Source organism: Periplaneta americana, chromosome 2 (assembly GCF_040183065.1).
Source record: "Periplaneta americana isolate PAMFEO1 chromosome 2, P.americana_PAMFEO1_priV1, whole genome shotgun sequence".
Taxonomy (NCBI): Eukaryota; Metazoa; Arthropoda; class Insecta; order Blattodea; family Blattidae; genus Periplaneta; species Periplaneta americana.
In genome coordinates this window covers 55,374,785-55,395,616 of record NC_091118.1, presented here as the reverse complement: position 1 = coordinate 55,395,616, position 20,832 = coordinate 55,374,785, and the positions used below count along the sequence as shown (strand labels likewise).

The following is a 20,832-nucleotide window of genomic DNA, read 5'->3' as shown; positions in this document are numbered from 1 at the left end:
ACTGACTGACTGACTTCCTGACTGACTTACAGACTGACTGACCGACTTACTTACTAACTGAATTACTGATTTACTGACTGACTTACTGACTGACAGACTTACTGACTGACTTACGTACTGACTGGCTGATAGACTTACTGACTGACTTACTAACTGGATTACTGATTTACTGACTGACTTACTGACTGATTTAATGACTTATTGACTGGCTTACGTACTGACTGACAGACTGAATGACTGACTTACTGACTGAATGACTGACTTACTGACATACTTACTGAATTACTTAATGATTGGATGACTCAGTGAATTTATGACTAGCTGAAGGAGTGAGTGAGTGAGTGATGATTTTATGAATGGCTGATTACTGTATGACTGACTGGCTAGCTGATTGATTAAATGACTGACTGACTGACTGACTGACTGACTGACTGACTGACTGACTGACTGACTGACTGAGTGCTGAATGTCTGGCTAACTTACTCACTGACTGACTGATTTACTGGCTGACTTACTGACTGACTGACTGATTTACTTACGGTGACTTACTGACTCACTGAATTACTGACTGACTGACTTACTTACTTACTTACTTACTTACTTACTTACTTACTTACTTACTTACTTACTTACTTACTGGATGTCTCAATGAATTTATGACTAAATGAACGGATGATAATTTTATGAATGGCTGATTGCTGTATGACTGATTGGCTGCCTGACTGATTAACTGACTGACTTATGAATACCAAGGCGTTGCTGCCAACTAAAATGAGTCATCGTAAATATGAGACAGTGTGTGTTCAATCCCATGTCTATTCTGTGAGATTCATGAGATCTGATTATTGCATAATATTCTCCTGAGGTCTCTTGATCTTTACTGGTATTATTTTTCTACTGTTGCTCCATTATCATTTTATTACTTTACAGCCCGAAAAGCGTGTGTAGTATAAACTTTTCGTTACAAAATGGTCTTAGAAACATATAAAAGAGACAGACACGTATTTTTTATTACCAAAAACTAAATGAAAAGGAAGTAATTCCTTTACCCTTGCTTTTTTGTTGTAAAATTGAACGTCGTTTCCACTGGTAACAACCGCTATCGGCAATTGTTTTCATTTCCTATTACATTGGAGGTTATACAAACAAAACTTTTGGGTGGCGGCATTTCAGCTTACAAAGTAAAGGAAATTACTTTCTAAAAAAGAGAAAATGAAGTTGATGTAATCGCCATTTCGGCGGTATAATAAAACATCGATTGACATCCCTAATTAAAAAGGACAAAAGCCTTTTAATAAAATGTGTGTATTTTTGAGCCTGTTCAACTTTTTTAATGTTTTTTTTTCTGTGTGTTATTTTTTTTCTTTTCACTACTTTTTTTACTGATGTAACTTTTTGTGTTACTAGGATTTCATCCAATCGTGACGATGATGGGTGGTGGAACCGGAAGTTCTTGCAGGGGCGTGGTGACCGGAGCACTAGGGAGGAGTTTTCTGTTCGGTGGTGCACATACCGCATCCTCTGGCACAGAAACAGCTGTCAAAGGAAATCAGCCTTCAAGAATAGGAGGTGGTTCAGGTGATACTGATCCCCTGTTACCTCACACATCCTCCTCTGCCGCGGATTGGAGCCAATCAGAAGACATCTTCTCTACTACGTCATCATTCCTTAAGGCAGCTGAACGTGGAGCAAGAAACGAAGTTCAAGTGTGACGTCACAGTGATTCCGTGATCGTGCCGAACTTGAGATACTGTTGGACGACAAGACCTCCGTGGAAGAATGATATATGTGTAACTAATCGTACGAAAATTTGAGATGCGTTATAGTGCTTATGCAATCATACATTTTGGATTATAAAATCTTCGTGCAAGAATGGTATAAATGTAACTAATCGTATGAAGATATCAGATACGTTATAGTGCTTCTGCAATCACGCATTGTTTGACAAGAATGTCGTGCAAGAATGGTATATGTATAATATAATCGTATGAGGATGTGTTTGAGATGGATCATAGTGCTTAAGCAATCATACAATGTGGCGTCTTTGAGAAGGCAAAGAACATGGATGACTGTTTTCCTTCGCTTTTTCCACCCGTTTATGTGATAGATTATCTCAAGAAATATGTGTAAGTCCACTTCGCGATGTTATAGTGAGATTTAAGATGTGGTGGTTCTTTGAAATGGTCCGCTCTGTCTGTTGCCACTGATCGATGACTGAGCTTTTATTTCTGGTTCAAGATGGAAATATCTTGCAGAATGTTTCGAAAATTGAGATACCGGATAGAAATGCAAGAAGAACATGTTATGTAAATGCTCCTCCTGTTCACAAATATAAAAGAAGGAAAATAATAAGTTTGTGCCATAGCACGTCAAATATTAAAAATTATGTAATTTGGTAGTAATGAATTTGTGACGTGTATAAAAAAATCATAAGTTCAATACGTTAATTTTATATCAACTACAAATTACAAGAAATCTTTTTATTGATGTTCGTTATGAGAATGTAATCTATACTGAAGAAATATTCACTTCAAAATTTTAGAAAAATTATGCGTTTATAATCCATGATACTATGAAGAGTTTTCATGAATGCTTTTACGTTACCAGATCTTCGTCCTAAATTATTTGACAAGATTTGCTGAATTCACCCGGAAAATACTTATAAAAAAGTTATTTTTAAACCAAAGACAGCAGTGTTACTTCATTTGAACTGTTTGGAGAAATGACGATTCACTCGAAATCAGGTCTGAATTTCCCTGTTGAGAGAGAAAATAGTCCATATGTTACCATAAAAGTAAATTTAAAAGTAATAATTGCTTATGATTTTCAACGTTCCTAAAGATCCGTGAGAAAATCATTTTAAAAAATGAGAATTTCACATACTTCACTTCAAGCAAATTAATCCCTCAACTAGGTATTTAAAAGTCTCTGTGCTAAGCGATAAACCTGTATTTAAATCCCCTAGTATAATTAAATTTACCTGACGTCACTTTTATTCCTATTTTAGAAATGGTTAAACATAATATAAGCATATGGCAGTAAAAACCAGAGTCTATTTAATATACTCGGAAAAAAAAAACCGCATGAAGATATCTTGAATAGATTACGAACTGTGGCCGGTTTTGTGCAATCGTGAATGATGCGTACACGTGTACATAACCGCTACAGAACTATCCTACAAAGCTGCTTACACGCGTACGGCAAATCGTATTGAGGAGTTAATATCGAGTTACCTAGCTGGAAAAGTTCCCTAGATGTCTTAATCTCTACTCTAGAAGGAGCTGAGTAATGAATTTCACGATCCGGTCGCATTGTCCTTCGGAAGTGAAGCCCATAAGCTGAAAATATTTCTCAAATGCATTATATACAGTGGAGTCCCTCCGTTGGAAACTTCTAATTTGGAAAGCTAGCTGATTCCGCTCACTACAGGAACATCACTCAATACGTTACCGATAAGGCGATCGCTTTGCTTATGCTTGACTTTGACATCAAAAGAAACAGTAAAGAAGAAGAAAGAAATGGATTTAAACTTATACATGAACATGTTACAAACTTAATTAAGAATTATTTTAGCATGTAAATTTGTACATAATATAAATCTTGTCCTTATATATGTATATTATACAAATATAAGGACAAGATTTTTAATAACACATACAAATTCAAGAATAAATAATTACAGTGGTAACTCCTCTAAAGAATATAATTTTTTTAACATTAACGCCAAAAATATTCTTAAGTCATTTAGACTTATACCCTTTCATAATACATTTACTCAGACAAAAAAGTAAGTTGAAACGTACAGGAAATCTGCTGCTTGGTGCCTCCAACGCTTAGAGACAAGTATGTACAGTGTTTGTACTCACCCTGCTGTTTACACCACGCTCTCTATCTACCAGTCACTGAATTCATCGTTCGACAGTGGTTACATCGTCTAGGTAGGGGCAGACATAGAAGACCAATAATGTAATAGATAGTACGTACAAACGTATAAAATGACTTTTGATTGGCTAATAGTTTTTATAAACAACGAAGGTACTCCACTGTAACTACTTTAAGTAACTCAATATTGCGTTTTTTTCTTTGATATCCGTTACTTATATTAATTATTTATTAATATATGTTGAATACAAAATGAAATTCTATTGATGTCTGAAAAAAAAAATCATTTGTTATTCTGTATGAAAAAGTAATTGTCAATAATTGATCTGAGAATTTTGCCGCAAACCCAACGAATGATGATGGATTTATTTGGATGATAAATATCGTTATCACTGCTGTCTTTGTATGAAAAATATAGACGGGGTTTCTTTGTTACAGATATACTGCGCTTTAAAGAATTCTGTCATTGGATAACAGGGCTCGAGGTAAAACTTGCTATCCAACTGCCGATCAATTTAAATTTAACTCTTCGACTATCCCATTATGATTTTCTTGGGGAGGAATTAATGAATTCCGCTGGGAGATAATCTCAAATCTTGTAGGAGAATGTTTATATAGCTGAATTTATACAGTTAAGAAGTGTCAGTTCACCATACTTACAGTTAGTGAAAGCCAACTATTGAAATTTAGCTTTACATTCTTTTAAGAGGTGTGAGAGAGACTTATGTAAGTTTTTATAAAGCAATAAACGAACATTTGTAAATTCAGAAAACTTACGTTTCTCTTTCTAGAACGAAAGAGAATATGTTTATTTGTATGCATCAGTTTTAAATGGCATTTACGTAATATTTCCCAAGATACAAACATTGAGAAGTGTTCTTTTCACTGTTACAACTTAACTGAACCAGAAATAAAATAAATCCTATCATCGATAACTAGCAACAGATTTAGCGATCCATTTTCGTCATAATCAAATATTGTATACTTTTCTTGTGCTATGAAAGAAAAGCAAAAATTTAAAAGTTTTTCCCTCCATATTAAAGTTTAATAACATATGAATGAGTGTGCATATATATAATTTTTTAATATTCCTTTGAAAGATGTCTAGCGCTAAAAAGAATAATGTACATTATAGTACGTTTCTATGACAACCAAAGAGCTATATTTCGTGTGCAGAGCGTGTGTCAATTGTTTTCTTTTAATTACAGAAGTAGAAGAAGAAAAACAAGTGGCTATCTCAGTGCGCAGTTGATGTTAAAAGACGCTAAAATATTTCATGGCTTGGCAGTGAATAATATAAAAAGTTAACAACATGAGCAAATCAGTGTTTTGTGCTTATGTATGACCTGACAGAATATCCAGGAAATGTCACTGTGTGTATAGACACAAGAAATGAAGAAAGAAGTTTGCGGAAATTGTTTCAGAAGTCAATACATATTAAAAATATAATCCAAATTTGGAAAGTGAACGTTGTAGTGTGTGTGTGTATATAACAAATGCCGCTTTAAAAGTCAAAATATTTATTACTATAATTATTATGTTTACAACTAGATGAAAGGTAAAACAAGTTTTTTTAATCATCTGAAAAAAATCTTCCTGCAGATAAGTGAATGGTTGATATTACTTCCAATCCAGCGTGTGTGATTATTTAATGTCATTGTGTCGAACACTGAAGATTTCTTGGGAAGAAAGATACATATTTACAGTATCTATGTGTATAAAAAATCAAATCAAAGAATCTAAACTTAGGATAAACAAATGAAATTCAGTGTTGCTGTCTAATTCAGAATTCTTATCAATGTGTTTTCTCTGGAATTATTTTCGTCCTGTTAGGAGAGGTAAATAAAAAATGGCTTCTCTAATTATCATTATTTTTTAAATTCAAATATCAAATTCTCTAATTTTTAACTTAAATTTTACAGGTTTTTCTTATGTGTAGAGTCTTCCTTTACGAAATAAATCACAAGTTTCAGTCTCGATAACTATGTGGCTTGCCACTGCTGATGGATGTAGACCTATGTATTACTTGAGACGTTTGTGTCTTAGAATAACAGGTGTTTTAGCTAGATACTCTCTATACCATATGTGTTCTATTGGGTTTACATTCTCTGTCCAGCCATTTTCGAATCAAAACATCTAAAGTCCCTTCACGAAAACGTAAATGAGCTTACATAGCTAGATGCATCATGTCTATGGCCTTTAGCAGAGATGCGCGTATCTTACGCACGTGTTATTATATTCAATCCCACCAATTTTCTCTTTCTCACTGTAGGCCAGAAATAATAACGAAAGCGGGTGAGACTAACTCCTTCTGCTCCATTGCAATCATTGCTTCACTCCTCGCTGTCCTTTACGAATCGCAAAAAATGAAATAAACAAAATATTTATTTGACATTTTGTTCGTTTATGGTTCTGGAGACCAAAAAATGTAATCTGTGAACAAATTTGATGGTTCATATGAACTAAATAGTTACTTGTACGATGTAGTTTGAATGATATACAGAAGCATTCTAGTTCCAATAAAATCTTTTCATACAAATTTATTTCGATATGCATACAGTTAACAAGGTAATCACAGTACATGATTACGAAAAAAACTGATCACCTTAACAGTAGTAGATATGCTAGCAACGCTCCGAAGTTCGAAACTCACTTGGACTGATTTACTCGTTTATCTAAATTTTCTCTAATTATAAGGCGAATATCAGGTAATTGCCCGGAAAATCCTCAGTCTCATCTTCTCAAATACCATCTCACTATCACCAATTCCACCGATGCTACACAAATGTGTAGTTGTTACAGCGTAGTTAAAAATGCGATTAAAAATATCTCGTGAATTACAAATTTGCTTTGTGTCAGCGAAGACTTTTTAATGCCATCAAATTATTACCGATATTTCCTTTAAATTATTATTCAAATCACTTGTAATACTCATACTTTTCAACACTCATAATTAGCTGAAAATACTCAACAAACCTTGAATGTTAGACCGCTATGTGGCAACAAAGAGTCAACTTGATGACAACGCGTCGCTTTCCGTTTAATAGTTTCAGAAGACTTAGGAAAGCAATAGTCTTATATCCTTAGCTTTAGTCTCTCCCTGGCCCATATAAGTTCTATTGGGTTACGTCCCTTTTTCTGTGTTTCTTAAATAAAAATTCTTTCAGGTCTGTCGTTGTTAATTGAAAAAGTGGCACAAATAGCCATCTGTCTTAGAGGTTGTATCCTAGGGTGAAAGCAAGAATCGCGTCTGACAGATTTACTTCCTATTATTTCCATAGTCATAAGTGCCACTATATCAAAGATTCACGGGTTCAAACCAGATCAAGAGCGGCGAATTGATTAGATCGATAAAAATTCTTATTATGTCTTCTTTCGGAACGCACGTAAACGTCGGGTGTTCCATGTAGTAGTTTTACAGCATGTAAAAGAAGTTTATCTTTGGAAGAAGAGGGTGTTCACGTCCAAATTTGTATATAGACGTATGAGTTCCTAAGTGGGCATGAGTTTTTGTAACCATTCAATTTATACGTTACATTTCCCATTTCCCCCTCATTTATTTTCCGTTAGTTATGACAATTTGTTATGTTTTTATCACGTCAACTGCCATAATATGTGATCACTCGAAATTTGAGTTAGATCTAGTTTAACCTATACTAATAATATCACCCTCACATCTAGTGGCATGTCGGACATTTCAAGGCCCATGCACTTATTAAAAAACAAACAGATCAAAATGGCCTGTACCTTATATTATTTGGAATACTATACATTTTAGACTATAATAAGGGATTGGAAATTAAAAATTTATATATTTAAATAAGTTAAAGACTCTCAGAAATTTGCCATTTTCACCCTGCAAGTAGTCTATCGCAACGCCTCAGTTCACTTTCAAGAATGTAAATTTATTTAGTGACTTCCAAATTTATTCATACTTACGACAGATTAAAGCCACCGGGCGTAGCTCAGTCGGCTAAGGCACTTCCTTACCGATTCAGAGTTGCGCTCGGGCGTAGGTTTGATTCCCGCTTGAGCCGATTATCTGGTTGGGTTTTTTTCGAGGGTTTCCCCATCCATAAGGCTTATGTCAGGTAATCTATGGCGAATCCTCGGCCTCACCTCGCTATCACCTATCCCATCGAGTAACCTAGTAGTTGATACAGCGTCGTTAAATAACCAAGTAGAAAATGACAGATTAAAATATTATCTCGGCAAGACAGGCTGTAGCTCCCGTACAAAGAATTTGTTTCACCGGATCTCCGATTAAAGAAACGATCGGGAAAAAATATCGCCAGTAAGTTTTAGGTGTTATAATAATTAAGAATTTGAAGTTGAAAAAATCGTAACCGTCTCCGAAGCATTTTCGTCTAACAAATCTGAACCTCTAATTTAAATTCTAGTTTCCTACTTGCTGTTACTTTGTCAGTTCTCTTCACGTTTACGTTGTCGAGGACTAGCATGGACCTTTTCATATGTCTCCAGGTTTTCCTGTCTCTTGCTCGAATCTTTCCATTTCATACAGAATATTTCGTCTGTTACGTTGAATTATAAACCGGCAGTTTTTAAATATTCAAGCAATTATCTAAAATGAAATTTACTGATAAAATGAAATTTGTACCCGTTTACAAATAACATTTAGCGCTCGCAGTTAACAGACTGCCGACTTTAGTCTTATAGGCGCGCGTGGATATAGATAAAATATACGCACTGTATAATATGTAATATTTTGATTCTCAGAGTTGATTAAAAATTACACTGCATACCGATTCTCCTAACTACACAGGGTGTATGATAACCTCTGCACCAAAATGAAACTGGTAATAGATCATGAGGAAGGATTTGAAAAACGTAAATAAGTTTTTTTTCTTTAATATTCACCGTTTTAGAGGAAATCTCTATGTTTATATGAAGCATTTGGCAACATCACGGCTACTGCAATAACTTTACCAAGCGTGGCACCACTCCTTACCTTCCTCCCTCTCTGCTGTACTCAGCGGGTGACAGTGCGCTGTGTTGCAAGATTTATTTTAATTCAATTTAAATTCATGGCTAAACGGTTTCATTTCATTTAGTTTTCTGCCCAAGGGTAGGTCTTTCACTGCAAACCCAGCTTTCTCCATATATTTTAATGTCGTCTATCATCTGATATCTTCTCCTACCCGAACTCTTTTCCCGCTCACCATTCCTTCCAGTGCATCCGTTTAATTTGCAAAAATAGACTCAAGACAAATTTTTTAGATTATTTTTACCTATCTGCTTCTATAGAATCAGCCATTTCTCTCGGGCCATTACCTCATTAGAGAGCTGCAAATATTAGACAAATACTTTTTTTTTTCTTACTTAATGGTGCTTCATCGAAGGAAAAGCGTAACAAAAGTTTTGTTACATTTAACATGTAACATCACTTCTTAAATTTTGGTCCATCGGTCCCCTTCGAGTCTGTACAGATGACAGGCCTCACAGGTAAACCAATATATTGCGTTGACAAATAGTGCATTTGGATTGAAAAGATTAACCAAATTATTCGTAAGAAATCCGTTTGAAACAATAGTAATATACGTTACAAGAGCGGTATGTTGACGTTTTCATGGTCGAGGAAAAGATTGAAAAAGCGAAACGTAGTTGAGCTTTTTTAATTTCCGAGAACATGAAAACAAACATACCGCTCGTGTATCGTACATTACTTTGTGCGAAGATCGTTTATTACATATCTGAAAGACGAATTTCTAATTAGTTGCAGTGAAATCTCCATGTTGGTTTCTGTTTAATGACGGCAACTTAAGAACACCAAAATATCTTTCTTCAACATTGTTGCTATAAAATGTTTTCTGTGTTTACTATACTCCAGCAGGCCGTGATATACGTCCGTCTTTCCCCACCCCCCAGTCTATAAATGCGAACTTAAAACAAACGGCAAGGTTATGTAATGATTTATTTTTCATTTTAATATTTTAACAATATTATTTATATAACATATTGCAGTAATAACATCCGCATCTGGAATCTAGTTGATTTTTTCACGGCTTCCTTAATGTTACTTGTATCAGGAATGTAATAAGTTTCGTGGAGTAGTAGACTTTACTTAATTCTTCCAAATATTTAAAAACAATAATTAACATTGCAATTTAGGTGAAATTACAGTGGTAAGCTTCCAATTTATAATTATTACTATGTTAAACGTCTCTAAAAATAATATGTTAAAAGCCTAAAGCAGTAAAATGAATGTCGCGCTTAAGCGGTAAGAAGAGGGAAATTGTTATGTGTGTTACGTTGGGAATACTGAATGTGGTATTTCACACTTACCGCGTATTGGTTCTGTGCGGAAAACAAGCAAATACGCACGATCTCGCACAAAATGTATTATAGGCTCTAATATTCAAATAGTTTACCTTCTTTTGTTGGGCAACTTAAAAAGACAACTTTGCCTTTCTTCGATAGTACAAATTTTCTGTGTTTTCTTTGAGGTCCGCCTCAAAAGCTTATACAGTTTCTGCGTGCTAAAGATTTTCGGATGCTTTTATACACCCACGTTGCGAAGCTGTGACCTTTTTTTAAATGTGAGAGCAGTTCCCGGCTGCAAGCGTCATCAATTTTAATGACTGCTTGGCGTGCTGTATCTGCACTTCATCTCGATATACCTAGTTTAACGCTCTATGTTCAGATTCTTATCATTAATTGTTTCCCCATAACGTAAGCGTTATTTATAACAGACTGCGTACTCTGATCAAAATTATGGCAAGCGTGTTCTAAAAATAATTTATAGTAAATAAAGTAACTTTGTGTCGCGTCATATTAACCCCGTTCTTACGTAAACAAAAGTTTGGCCGTAAAATCGAAGTTACAGTATCGAAAAGCGTGAAGCAACGATATGCGTTGGGTGATTCTGTGCTATGATAAACTCCATTCTTTCTAATATTCGACGTTCACTATTTTCTTTTCATCGTTCTTCATCATTTCAAGTCTTATAATTTCGCAGTTTTTTTCTTCACTCCATCAGTTTCTTTCTATTTATTTATTTTTTGTATTCATCGTTAGTCAATATGCCATATTATTGTACATTGTACATTGGCGTTCAAAATAATTACTCGACCTCCAATTTTGTGGTCGTGTAAGCAAACTTTCTAACCACGGAATAACTCAGAACCAAAGATATAACAAATCGACAAACTTTTAAACAGTTCCGCTAGTTCTCAATAGGTGAACCTATCATTAGAACGGGTAAAAAAGTACAGTAGAATTCCTCGTAACCGGCAACTATGGGACAAAGCCAGTGCCGGATAACTGATTTTGCCGGATAATTGGAAAATACGTTTATAGATTATGTAAAGACGTGCTGTATTGCACAAACTTTTTTTTTTCCACGTTGAAATGTAGCAATTTTCATAGAGATATTTAAAAATAAAGTTTTGAAATACGTACAACGTTTGTTTTTAGTACAGAATACGGTAATGAATATTCATCAGTTCATAATTATTGTATTACAGTAATATATAATAGTGTAAAAATACTAAAAGTTTTCGTAACCTTATGACAATGAAATTTTAAATGGCGGCCATGTGACATGAAGAGCAGTATAGCCAACGTCGCAACTATGAAGTAGCGCTCGATGAGCGTAAGAACATTTCACTTGCGTTTCGCGGAATCCATTGTGCAACAGCAGCGCCTAGCGGTAATAGCCATGATACTATCCATCACTGGAATGAAACTTTACGCGCTGTAAGAACATAGAATTTCACACTTGTCTATTTAGATTCATCTAACACCCCTTCTTCGAAATGGGTGAGTTCAAGTGGTAAATTTAAAGATATCGTCTCTGAATTGTTGCTGATAGCTTACCGATGCTACCCGATCTACTCCAAGGACATAACGGGGTCTTCTGTCTATGTTTTCACGCATGAAGAATGTAAAGAGTAAATACGATATGCGGCATGTGCGATCCACGAAAACCACTCACATCTTTGGCTGACTCTTCCCTTTCGAATGAATTATTATTTTTTTTTTCCTGGCCAAAAGTGCCTTTGTTTTGGTATTGCCGGTTATTTGGATGCCAAATACGAGGAATTTTACTGTATTTTGGAAAATGCTGATGTAGATTAAGTAGGCCTATAAATTATTCTCATAATTGACAGTATCGGCGGTTTCCTGCTAAATCTAGATTTTCTGAAATCATTAGAGAGGGATGAAAGTTTGAATTTCGTAATGCGGGTATATTTATGTGCTATTGGCGACACTGACTGTTATCTTCGCCATCTATTCATAAAGGAATAACTAAGAAGCCACACTTACACGAATAAATTATCGATCACTATCGATGAGTAGGGGCATCTATCTTTGAAATCCAGTGTACAGTGCAAATGCAGTGAAATATTACCATTCCAACTGAAACATCACGACTTCTATTATGACGGCTTAACTTGAGTCATTAAATTAATATTATTAAATTATTTTCCATGCAATAATATTTGAATACGTCACTGCTGTCATAGCAATTCGATCATCATCATGATACCAAACTATCAGTAATTTATCGGAAAAATAGGGTATGAAACACGTTTATTGTAATGTTACACAGTTATTGCATTCGTCAAAATTAGGAAACCATCGAAGCTATTTTCTTAAACATTGATTCATGCCATAAAATATAATATTATAAACTAGTTTCATAATACACCGTTATGTACGTTTTTACTTTTCTGATGTTGAAATAAAGTGTATTCAGCAACACTTCGAAGAAATTCCATTTCACTAATTTTTTCTTTCAACAATTCTCTCTATTGATCAAGTCTCGTATTCATGATTAATTTATTAAATGAACAACAAATGTTTTGTAAGATTTTACCGAGAATCGTAATAATTTTGGGGAGTTACAGGGAGTAATGTCTGTTCAACTTTTTCGAGTGTCATTTCAAACAAAATGCTTTGCCGACTGACCCTCTACCACCCCCTACTAATTGGCTGTCATGAATAAATATGTTTCTACGCGACAGAAATCTTGTATTCGCCTGTCAATAACCAATCACAACTCTCTTTTAAAAAAGTGACGACTTCCTTTCATCTCCACGTGAAGGGAGAGTTGCCACAACTATGAATAAACTGATTGTGACGCAAATGATTGCCAACTATTTTTCGTCTAAGTGAGGTGTCACATTTTCTCAATCTTCCGTCTCTGTTGTCATTCTACGTGGGCTGTACCGGGTCTACGAGTGTTAAGGCTAGTCCACAATAAACCGGAAACGAAAACCACAACGAGAACGGGATTGAAGTTTCAGCCAGTATCGAGGGTCGCTAGGAATGTGGCAACTGTGCGACATATGAATGGGGGTGGTCAAAGGTGTCCAGCAGAAAGTAGTAAATCTGCTAAGTCTGCGTTCAAAGATGTCACTCGAACTGCACACAAGGAAGTTATACGAACTTCAGCTAAATCCGGTTTTGTAAGATAGCCGTGAAGGCTATATCGAGGATGTTGTAAACACAATTTTAATTCGTGGTAAATAAAGACATGTAACAATAAGAATCATTTTGTGTTTCTGTGACAAAATACTTATAATATTAGTTTTTTATTCAGTAATTGTCAAAAGTAGCATTATTACGATGACGATACAATTAACGGACTGAACACCGAATATCTATACCGATTTGTTTTAAGTAATTTCTGTATTTTTAAAGTGATGCAGACAAAGTAAACTAGGAGGAGAGTTCGGCCGGCGCCGTAAATCTGGTCTCGGCATAGCTCAGATGGAAAGAGCGCTCAGCACGCATAGCTGAGAGGTCCTGGGTTCAATTCCCGGTGCCGGAACGAATTTTTCTCCAATAATAGGTATAAACTATAAACCTTTGTCTGTTTCTTCTAAATGCAGGAAAGGAATATTGGAAGAAAAATAGGTAAAAATACGCCATCGTGCGTCCTTGCAAGGGAATTTGGGGTTCTGAGGAAGAATTTATTTGAGCTCCAAGCCTGTCGGCCAGTTGTCTCACTCCATTTTTCACCATTGCTTTTAAGAAACTTAAGATAATTCTAAAGGAGAAAAGCCGAAAATGGAGTTAATGAATGAATGAATGAATGAAAGAGAAGTAGAAGCAATTAAAAAATATGCACTCGTTCGTCGGTGCAAGAGAATTTGGGGCTGTGCGAAACAATCTATGTGAACTCCTAGCCTGTTGGTCACTTGTCCCACTTCGTTTTTCACCGTTTCCTTGAAGGACTGTACGAATATTTTTGAAGGGAAAAGCTGATAATGGATTTAACCTACCTTTTAACACATTAAGGAGAGGACCGTGTGGAGAACCTCGAGACACACATTTAAATAAAGAATGCAATTAGACGGACCGCACGGGAAATCTCAAGGAGCGAAGTTCATTTTACACTTCTTTTTTTCATGGTACCACGTGTGGCGTAGCAAATATTTCGTGTCAAAATGTTACATTATTCTCTACTTGCAAAGTGAATATAGGTCTTTGACGTCAAAAGTGAACACGATATCTGAATTTCAAGTAATTAAGTTTGTTCTACTCATATAGTTTAATTTGGATGCATTTCTTTAATCTTATAGAAATACATAAAAAAAAATCCATACCATTGGCCAGCCTGATATAACGTACATTCTGGTTGATTAGCCTGCCAGATTCGATTTCCTTAATTTCAACATTACCGAAATATTAGCGGTGTTATTTTGTAATAATTGCAATTGTTGTGGGACGTATACGGTGTTCCGTAGCGAGGGTATGAAATATTTTTAACAGACGAAGTTAATTTATCTCGTATTAAATGACAATGAAAAAACAAAAACAATTTAACATCAGTTTTAAATATTATCGAAATGATATCTCGCTCGTAAGATAGCAGGGGCGTACGCAATGGGGTTACCTGGTTTGAATCCCCCTCTTGAACTTAAAAAAAAATTATATATTTACATTTGAGTTTTTTTAATCCATAATCGTTTTCCCTTCTCTAATTATTCACACTCAGAGTAACAAAATCTATATCGACATTAGGCATAGACCTCCTACACCTCCTTCAATATAATCCGTGTACTTGATGCTGCGACACGTTCGAATTATAGTGGGCCTAGTTGGCGCAGTGGTATAGCGGTGGTCATCTATGCCCGAGGTTGCCGGTTCGATCCCGAGCCAGGTCGATGACATTTAAGTGTGCTTAAATGCGACAAGCTCATGTCAGTAGATTTGCTGGCATGTAAAAGAACGCCTGCGGGACAAAATTCCAGCTCACCGGAGACGCTGATATAACCTCGGGAGTTGCGAGCGTCGTTAAATAAAACATAACATTTTTTAACGTTCGAATTATAACAATGCTGTCTTCATTATAAAGAGACATGCCGCCTAGTACCGACCTTGTAATAAAATGAATCCAACACAATATTAAATTTACGTAACTTGTTCTTTGTTAAAAATTGGATGATTGTGAAAAGAATACGTATCAAAGATTTCAAAAAGGTATTAATGAATATGTTCCATTAGAACATTGTATAATAATATACAGTAACATAACAATAATAATAATAATAATAATAATAATAATAATAATAATACACAACATTTAAAATACCGATAATGTAAATTGTAAACAATTTTAATAATGACCCCACTCCTCTTGACAAAATTCTGCGTACTCCACTGTTAGAAAGTATTCATATTTTCAATAAATATTGAAAATAAAATGTATCGAATACTTCGACATATCGATTTACATTTAGCATATCTAATGCATACATGTTATTGGGAGTCTATTATCATCTTCTAATAGTGAAATACTTGTTTCCGAAAATGTGGGAACAAATGATTGCATTTAGATTGTAGTTCCTATTAATATAAATTTAATAACGATGAAGCTAACGTCCAACTTCGGGAAAAAAATAGTCGATATGGATTTCAACCGACCACAAAAGAGAAATCTAATTGTGGTCGGTTCCTCCGACAGCACAATCACACAAAAACTACAAAATAATCGCAAAGTTGTGGTCCGTGTGAATTGAGCCTTAAAAGCAAATAATGATTGCCAACTTTTTAAGTCAACATTTGAGGGGGAGTAACAAAATTTTACGTAATTGTACAAACTGTAGGCCTAGGCTACTAAACGTATGCGTGCAAGATAAATATTAAATCAGAATTCCAATTTTCCTTTTTAGTTTGCTCAACAAAGCTTTGCAATTAATGTTTTGTTACTTTTTGTCGAAATTACACGGATGGAGTGTGTATTTTCTGATTTTCTGACAATAGTGTGTTGATTATAAATGTATTCATTTTATAGAGATATCCTGACGTATTGTTCTGGTTTTTCTTTCTTTCTTTAATTTTTTTATTGCTTTTTTCTTTTACCCAGGTAGGTTTTAAAAATTCTAAGATAACTTAGATTTCTGCATCAGCTATACCGAATGGTAGATTTTAATTTGCCGCTTGTCTGTCTGTCTCTAAAATAATTTCTCCTCAAATATTGATCGAATTTTTTTCATACACAATATGTGACAGCCAAAATAATGTTTAGTAAACTCTGCATTGTTATTATTTAAACATTTTCTTTAAGGTTTCTCTCAGTTACAAAAACAAATGCCGGATTGGAAATTTGCATGCCATGATTCATCACTGCATTAATCACCAATACGATAAACGATACAAAAAAATCTAAAACAGTTACATGAACACAAGCTAGGGGATCAAATACTACGAAGTAGCTTAAATTAAAAAAAAATCCTTGATTTATATGCAGTGATAATTTAAATTTATTATTTCAAAATATCAGAGTTAAAGTCTTCGAACAAGTGTGCATTTTTATTAGGTTTGTAACTGTATGCAAGGCAAAATTCTGTTACGTCCACTTTTCTTCACATATTTTTCTCCTTTCCGCATTTATTAAACGTTGAGTAGTACTAAACTCAGTGAGAAACCTATTCCAGATAGAAACTTAATTTTTACCACATATAACCATAGTAATATCACAGTCTAGTTTATACAGTCACGAAGCTTGAGTTGTGAAGGTGCTAGGAAGAATAGACTGTGCCAGTACTATTTCGCATTGTCTGTAATGAGGCGATATTAGCGATCCTAGTGGTTAGCAACTGTCTATGGATGCATATTTACTACGTATTGAGCTTCGTGACTGTATATACTAGACTGTGGTAATACCCTTTGCATTAAATGTAGAATTACAAGAATTTAAAAAAATATATATATATGGCAAAAAATTAAGGAAAAAAATCAGCGGGAATGAGAGTAAAACCAATTTAAATGTTTTAATGGACAGAGAAAGTATTAAGCAACAACCTGTAAAAGTTTCGGGTCTGTATCTTCAATGGTTTAGGAACTGAGTGTACCAAAATATTGGCAATTTAACATTGTCGAGATAGGAAGTATCCGGTCCCCTTTGGATGTAAGGGTATTCTTTTTAAATGTTTCACTTATACATGACTAGTGTGTCTAATATTGTTTCGCTTGATAAATTATTAATCATAATACAGAATTATGCAGCCAATCCCAATTTTTTGTAAGGCTTCGAAACATCTACACGAATTATTTTTAAAATTAAAGTAATAATAGCCGTTTAATGTAAACTCATATTACATTTTACTGCTATGTTACATATAATATTTACTATTTTTTGTATTTTGACATTATTTCCCACAGCTTTAACTTTGTATTTATTTTGTGTGGTAGGAGATAATTTTATATTCTACAGTAAATACTAAAAAGCAAATAAGTAGCATGACAATTTTCACGCATAATTAGTTTCTTGCAACAAATAGTTGTTTTAAAATTTCTCATTTTACGAAACACAAAAAAAATAATTGTTGTTAAAATAAAACCTCTTTCAATTTTCTCATGCAATCACATTCCTTTAAGAGAGTGGGTATTTTGTATGGTACGTGTAGCGAGGAAAAAAACAATTTTGGTACTTCGTTCAGTTCCTCCTAAAGAGAAGCCTTTATATTTCCCTCTCCTTCCCCCCAAAAATGGTCCGAATTTACAGTTTAATTTATTGTAAATATGTTTACATAATTTATGTATATAAATATTGTGTAAGTTATTTTTGTATGAAAAAAGAGGTTCTCAGTAATTGGGGACCTTGTAACTGTAAATAAAAAAATAACTTAATGTCACTGATGTGTGAAATTTTATGTATCCTCAACCTTAACGAGATTGATATTGTTATTATGGGTAACAAGGTAGCGATGAAACTTCTCAGAAAAGTCAGACTACAAATATAAAGTTGTAGTATCCAAATCTAGCTTTCAGGTAGAAGTTTCCTATGAACCTGCTTCATAGGGAGCTTCTACCTGGAAGCCAGATTTGCAAATATATTCGTTACAGTAGGTACATTAACAGAAAGCCACAATTTAAGCCACACAGAATTGTATGCACTCAATGTTGGGTTTCTGGCGTCTTGTCAGCCCATTTGAGTTGTGTGGATATAAAGGGAAGAATTGTGACGGTGTCATGTATAGTTCTTCGGGTAGCTCAGTCGGTAGAGCATTCGTCTGCTAAGCGAAGGGTCCCGGGATCGATACCCGGCCCCAGAACAATTTTTTCCTTGAAATTATAAAGTTGTGTTTGAAAAGTAAATTGAAACACCATTATATGGGGTAGTATTACCTTTCAAGATATTCCTATGTATGTAGATTTTGTTTAACCCTAGAATTCTATCGTACGTAATTTTGACGTCTAATGGGTAAAAAATTCATCCTCACTCTTTTTCCCGCCAAGTGAGCTCCTCCTTCTTCTAGCTATGCGTCCATTTGTCAGTTGCTGACTAGCAGTCGTGACAGCAGGTTGTAACTTACACGATTTAGCTAAGTTATTATAAGATATATTTGAAATGTACGTCATATTTACGTATCAATAGTACTAATAAAACATTTTCTGTCAGTGCAGTTTTTTTCTTATAAGTTTGTTTTATCTAACAAAGTAACACTGGATGAAAACTTACGTGATAATCCTGACACTATTATTATGCAAATTATAGATGAAAGTTCAGATGATGGTGCTGAAGACAATGTAGAGTTTGATGATGAAGTTTGTGACAGTGTCAAGAATCCAGAATACATTCCGGGATGAAGTTGCAGCTAAAGGGAAAAGTTAATGGAAGATACATTAGGAAAGATTGAGAACCAAAGGTCCCGGGTTCGATACCCAGCCCCGGAACAATTTTCCCCTCGAAATTATTCAAATCAACTTTACAGAGAGTTATATCTGAAAGCTCGATTTGCATAATACACGTCACTGTTCGTTAACAGAAAACCACAATTTAAGTCACACAGAGTTAGTGTGCACTCAATGTTGGTTGTTTGACGGTTGTCAGCCCACTTTGAGGTCTGTGGATATAGAGGGAAAAATTGGATCGGTGTCTGGTATAGAGTTTCCGGATAACTCAGTTGGTAGAGCGTTGGTACGGGTTCGATACCCGGTCCCGGAACAATTTTTCCCTCGAAATTATTCAAGATTGAGAATAATTGTAGGAAACGAGCGTATTGAGAAAGAAGAAAAAGAAACAATAAAACAGAAAACGAAAACTCACTACGTATTCAGCTACCGAAGAAAATAAAGGAAAGTGTACGAAATTAAACCAAAACACCTCCAGTTGAAGCTGAAGAGGATTCCTGTGCTGAAAATGCAGTAATAAAACTCTAATCAAAATTTGAAGCCAAATTTCCCAGAATTTTCTTATGGGAGAAAGTTTCTCTTCCTGACTGCGCTGCTCTCGCGTATCTTTATAAAATCAAATGTAGAATTTTTTTTTTTTTTTTAATTATGGTTTATTTAACGACGCTCGCAACTGCCGGGGTTATATCAGCGTCGTCGGTGTGCCGAAATTTTGTCCAGCAGAAGTTCTTTTACATGCCAGTAAATCTACTGACATGAGCTTGTCGCATTTAAGCACACTTAAATGCCATCGACCTGAGCCGGGATCGAACCCGCAACCTCAAGCACAGAAGGTCAGCGCTATACCGACTACGCTACCCACGCCGACTCAAAAATAGATGATTAGTTAGACATAGTAGCATGATAACGCTCAACACAATTATGTTGTATCAACATGTTTATAGATTGGTGGGTGCATTTTAGATCTGCCGCTAGTACCAAGATTCGTAAAAATTCGTTCATTTTCATGTAAATAAAAATTTCTCGAACAAAAAACAAACCAAATAAATAAAAGTAAGAAAAGCAATACAATTGTATACTGAAATAGTTCTTGTAGTTATATTTATATGTTTCTTTTTCTTGTGTTCTGTAAATTTATGTTGATATAAATAGAAATTAGAAACAAAAACAAATTAAACTAAAGAAAAGAAATAAAAATTATATTCGGAATATGTATTACATGTCTTCCCTCCGTTAAATTCTATCGTACCAGGTTAACATGTTTCGGTCTGTTATGGACCATCTTCAGAACTGGTTGCTGCTGGTCTTGGTGCTTTTCATTTTTTTTTCCTGTATATGTGGATGTGATATGTAATTTTGTTATGGCTGTGATGTGTTCTTCATAACGTGTTTGAAATGATCTGCAGAACACGTCACAAATGCTAACCACACCTACAGAGACATCAACAGAGACCTGGAAATTCTACACATCCAACCAAAAAGCCAGAGACTAAACACACTAGAACAACACGAAATATACAGGCACACAAAAACACACCCAAATGAAATCCTCAACACACAACTCAATTTCAGAACACACACACTCTTTGACTCCACATTACACTACACAAACACACCCCCACAGGAAAGAAAACAAAAGACGCCAAGACCAGCAACAACCAGTTCTGAAGAAGGTCTGTAACAGACCGAAACATGTTAACCAGGTACGATAGAATTTAACACAAGAAAGACATATAATACATATTCCGAAGTCATATAGTGTTAAAAGTTGTGTAATCAAGATGAAAAATATATTCAGAAATATTTTCCTGTAGCTAGGTCTATATGATTATATATTTCATG

General features: G+C 34.8%; 1 protein-coding gene and 1 non-coding gene across 3 annotated transcripts in view; both read left to right on the top strand.

Moving 5' to 3' along the window:
• LOC138693878 (uncharacterized) overlaps positions 1-17,990 on the top strand; it is a 756,839-nt gene extending 738,849 nt beyond the window's left edge. Inside the window, exon 9 of one of the 2 annotated variants that reach the window (XR_011330579.1) lies at positions 1,408-1,546. Coding sequence is in view for 1 of the 2 variants with exons in the window: in XM_069817676.1 (XP_069673777.1) it covers positions 1,408-1,712 (305 nt within the window). In the remaining variant the exon portion in view is untranslated. Of the gene's footprint in view, positions 1-1,407 lie in introns of both variants that reach the window. The other variant, XM_069817676.1, reaches the window with a different exon arrangement.
• Positions 17,991-18,336: 346 nt separating this feature from the next.
• TRNAS-GCU (transfer RNA serine (anticodon GCU)) lies at positions 18,337-18,410 on the top strand. Its single transcript has one exon. It is a non-coding gene; the product is annotated as a tRNA-Ser (tRNA).
• The last annotated feature ends 2,422 nt before the right edge of the window (positions 18,411-20,832 follow it).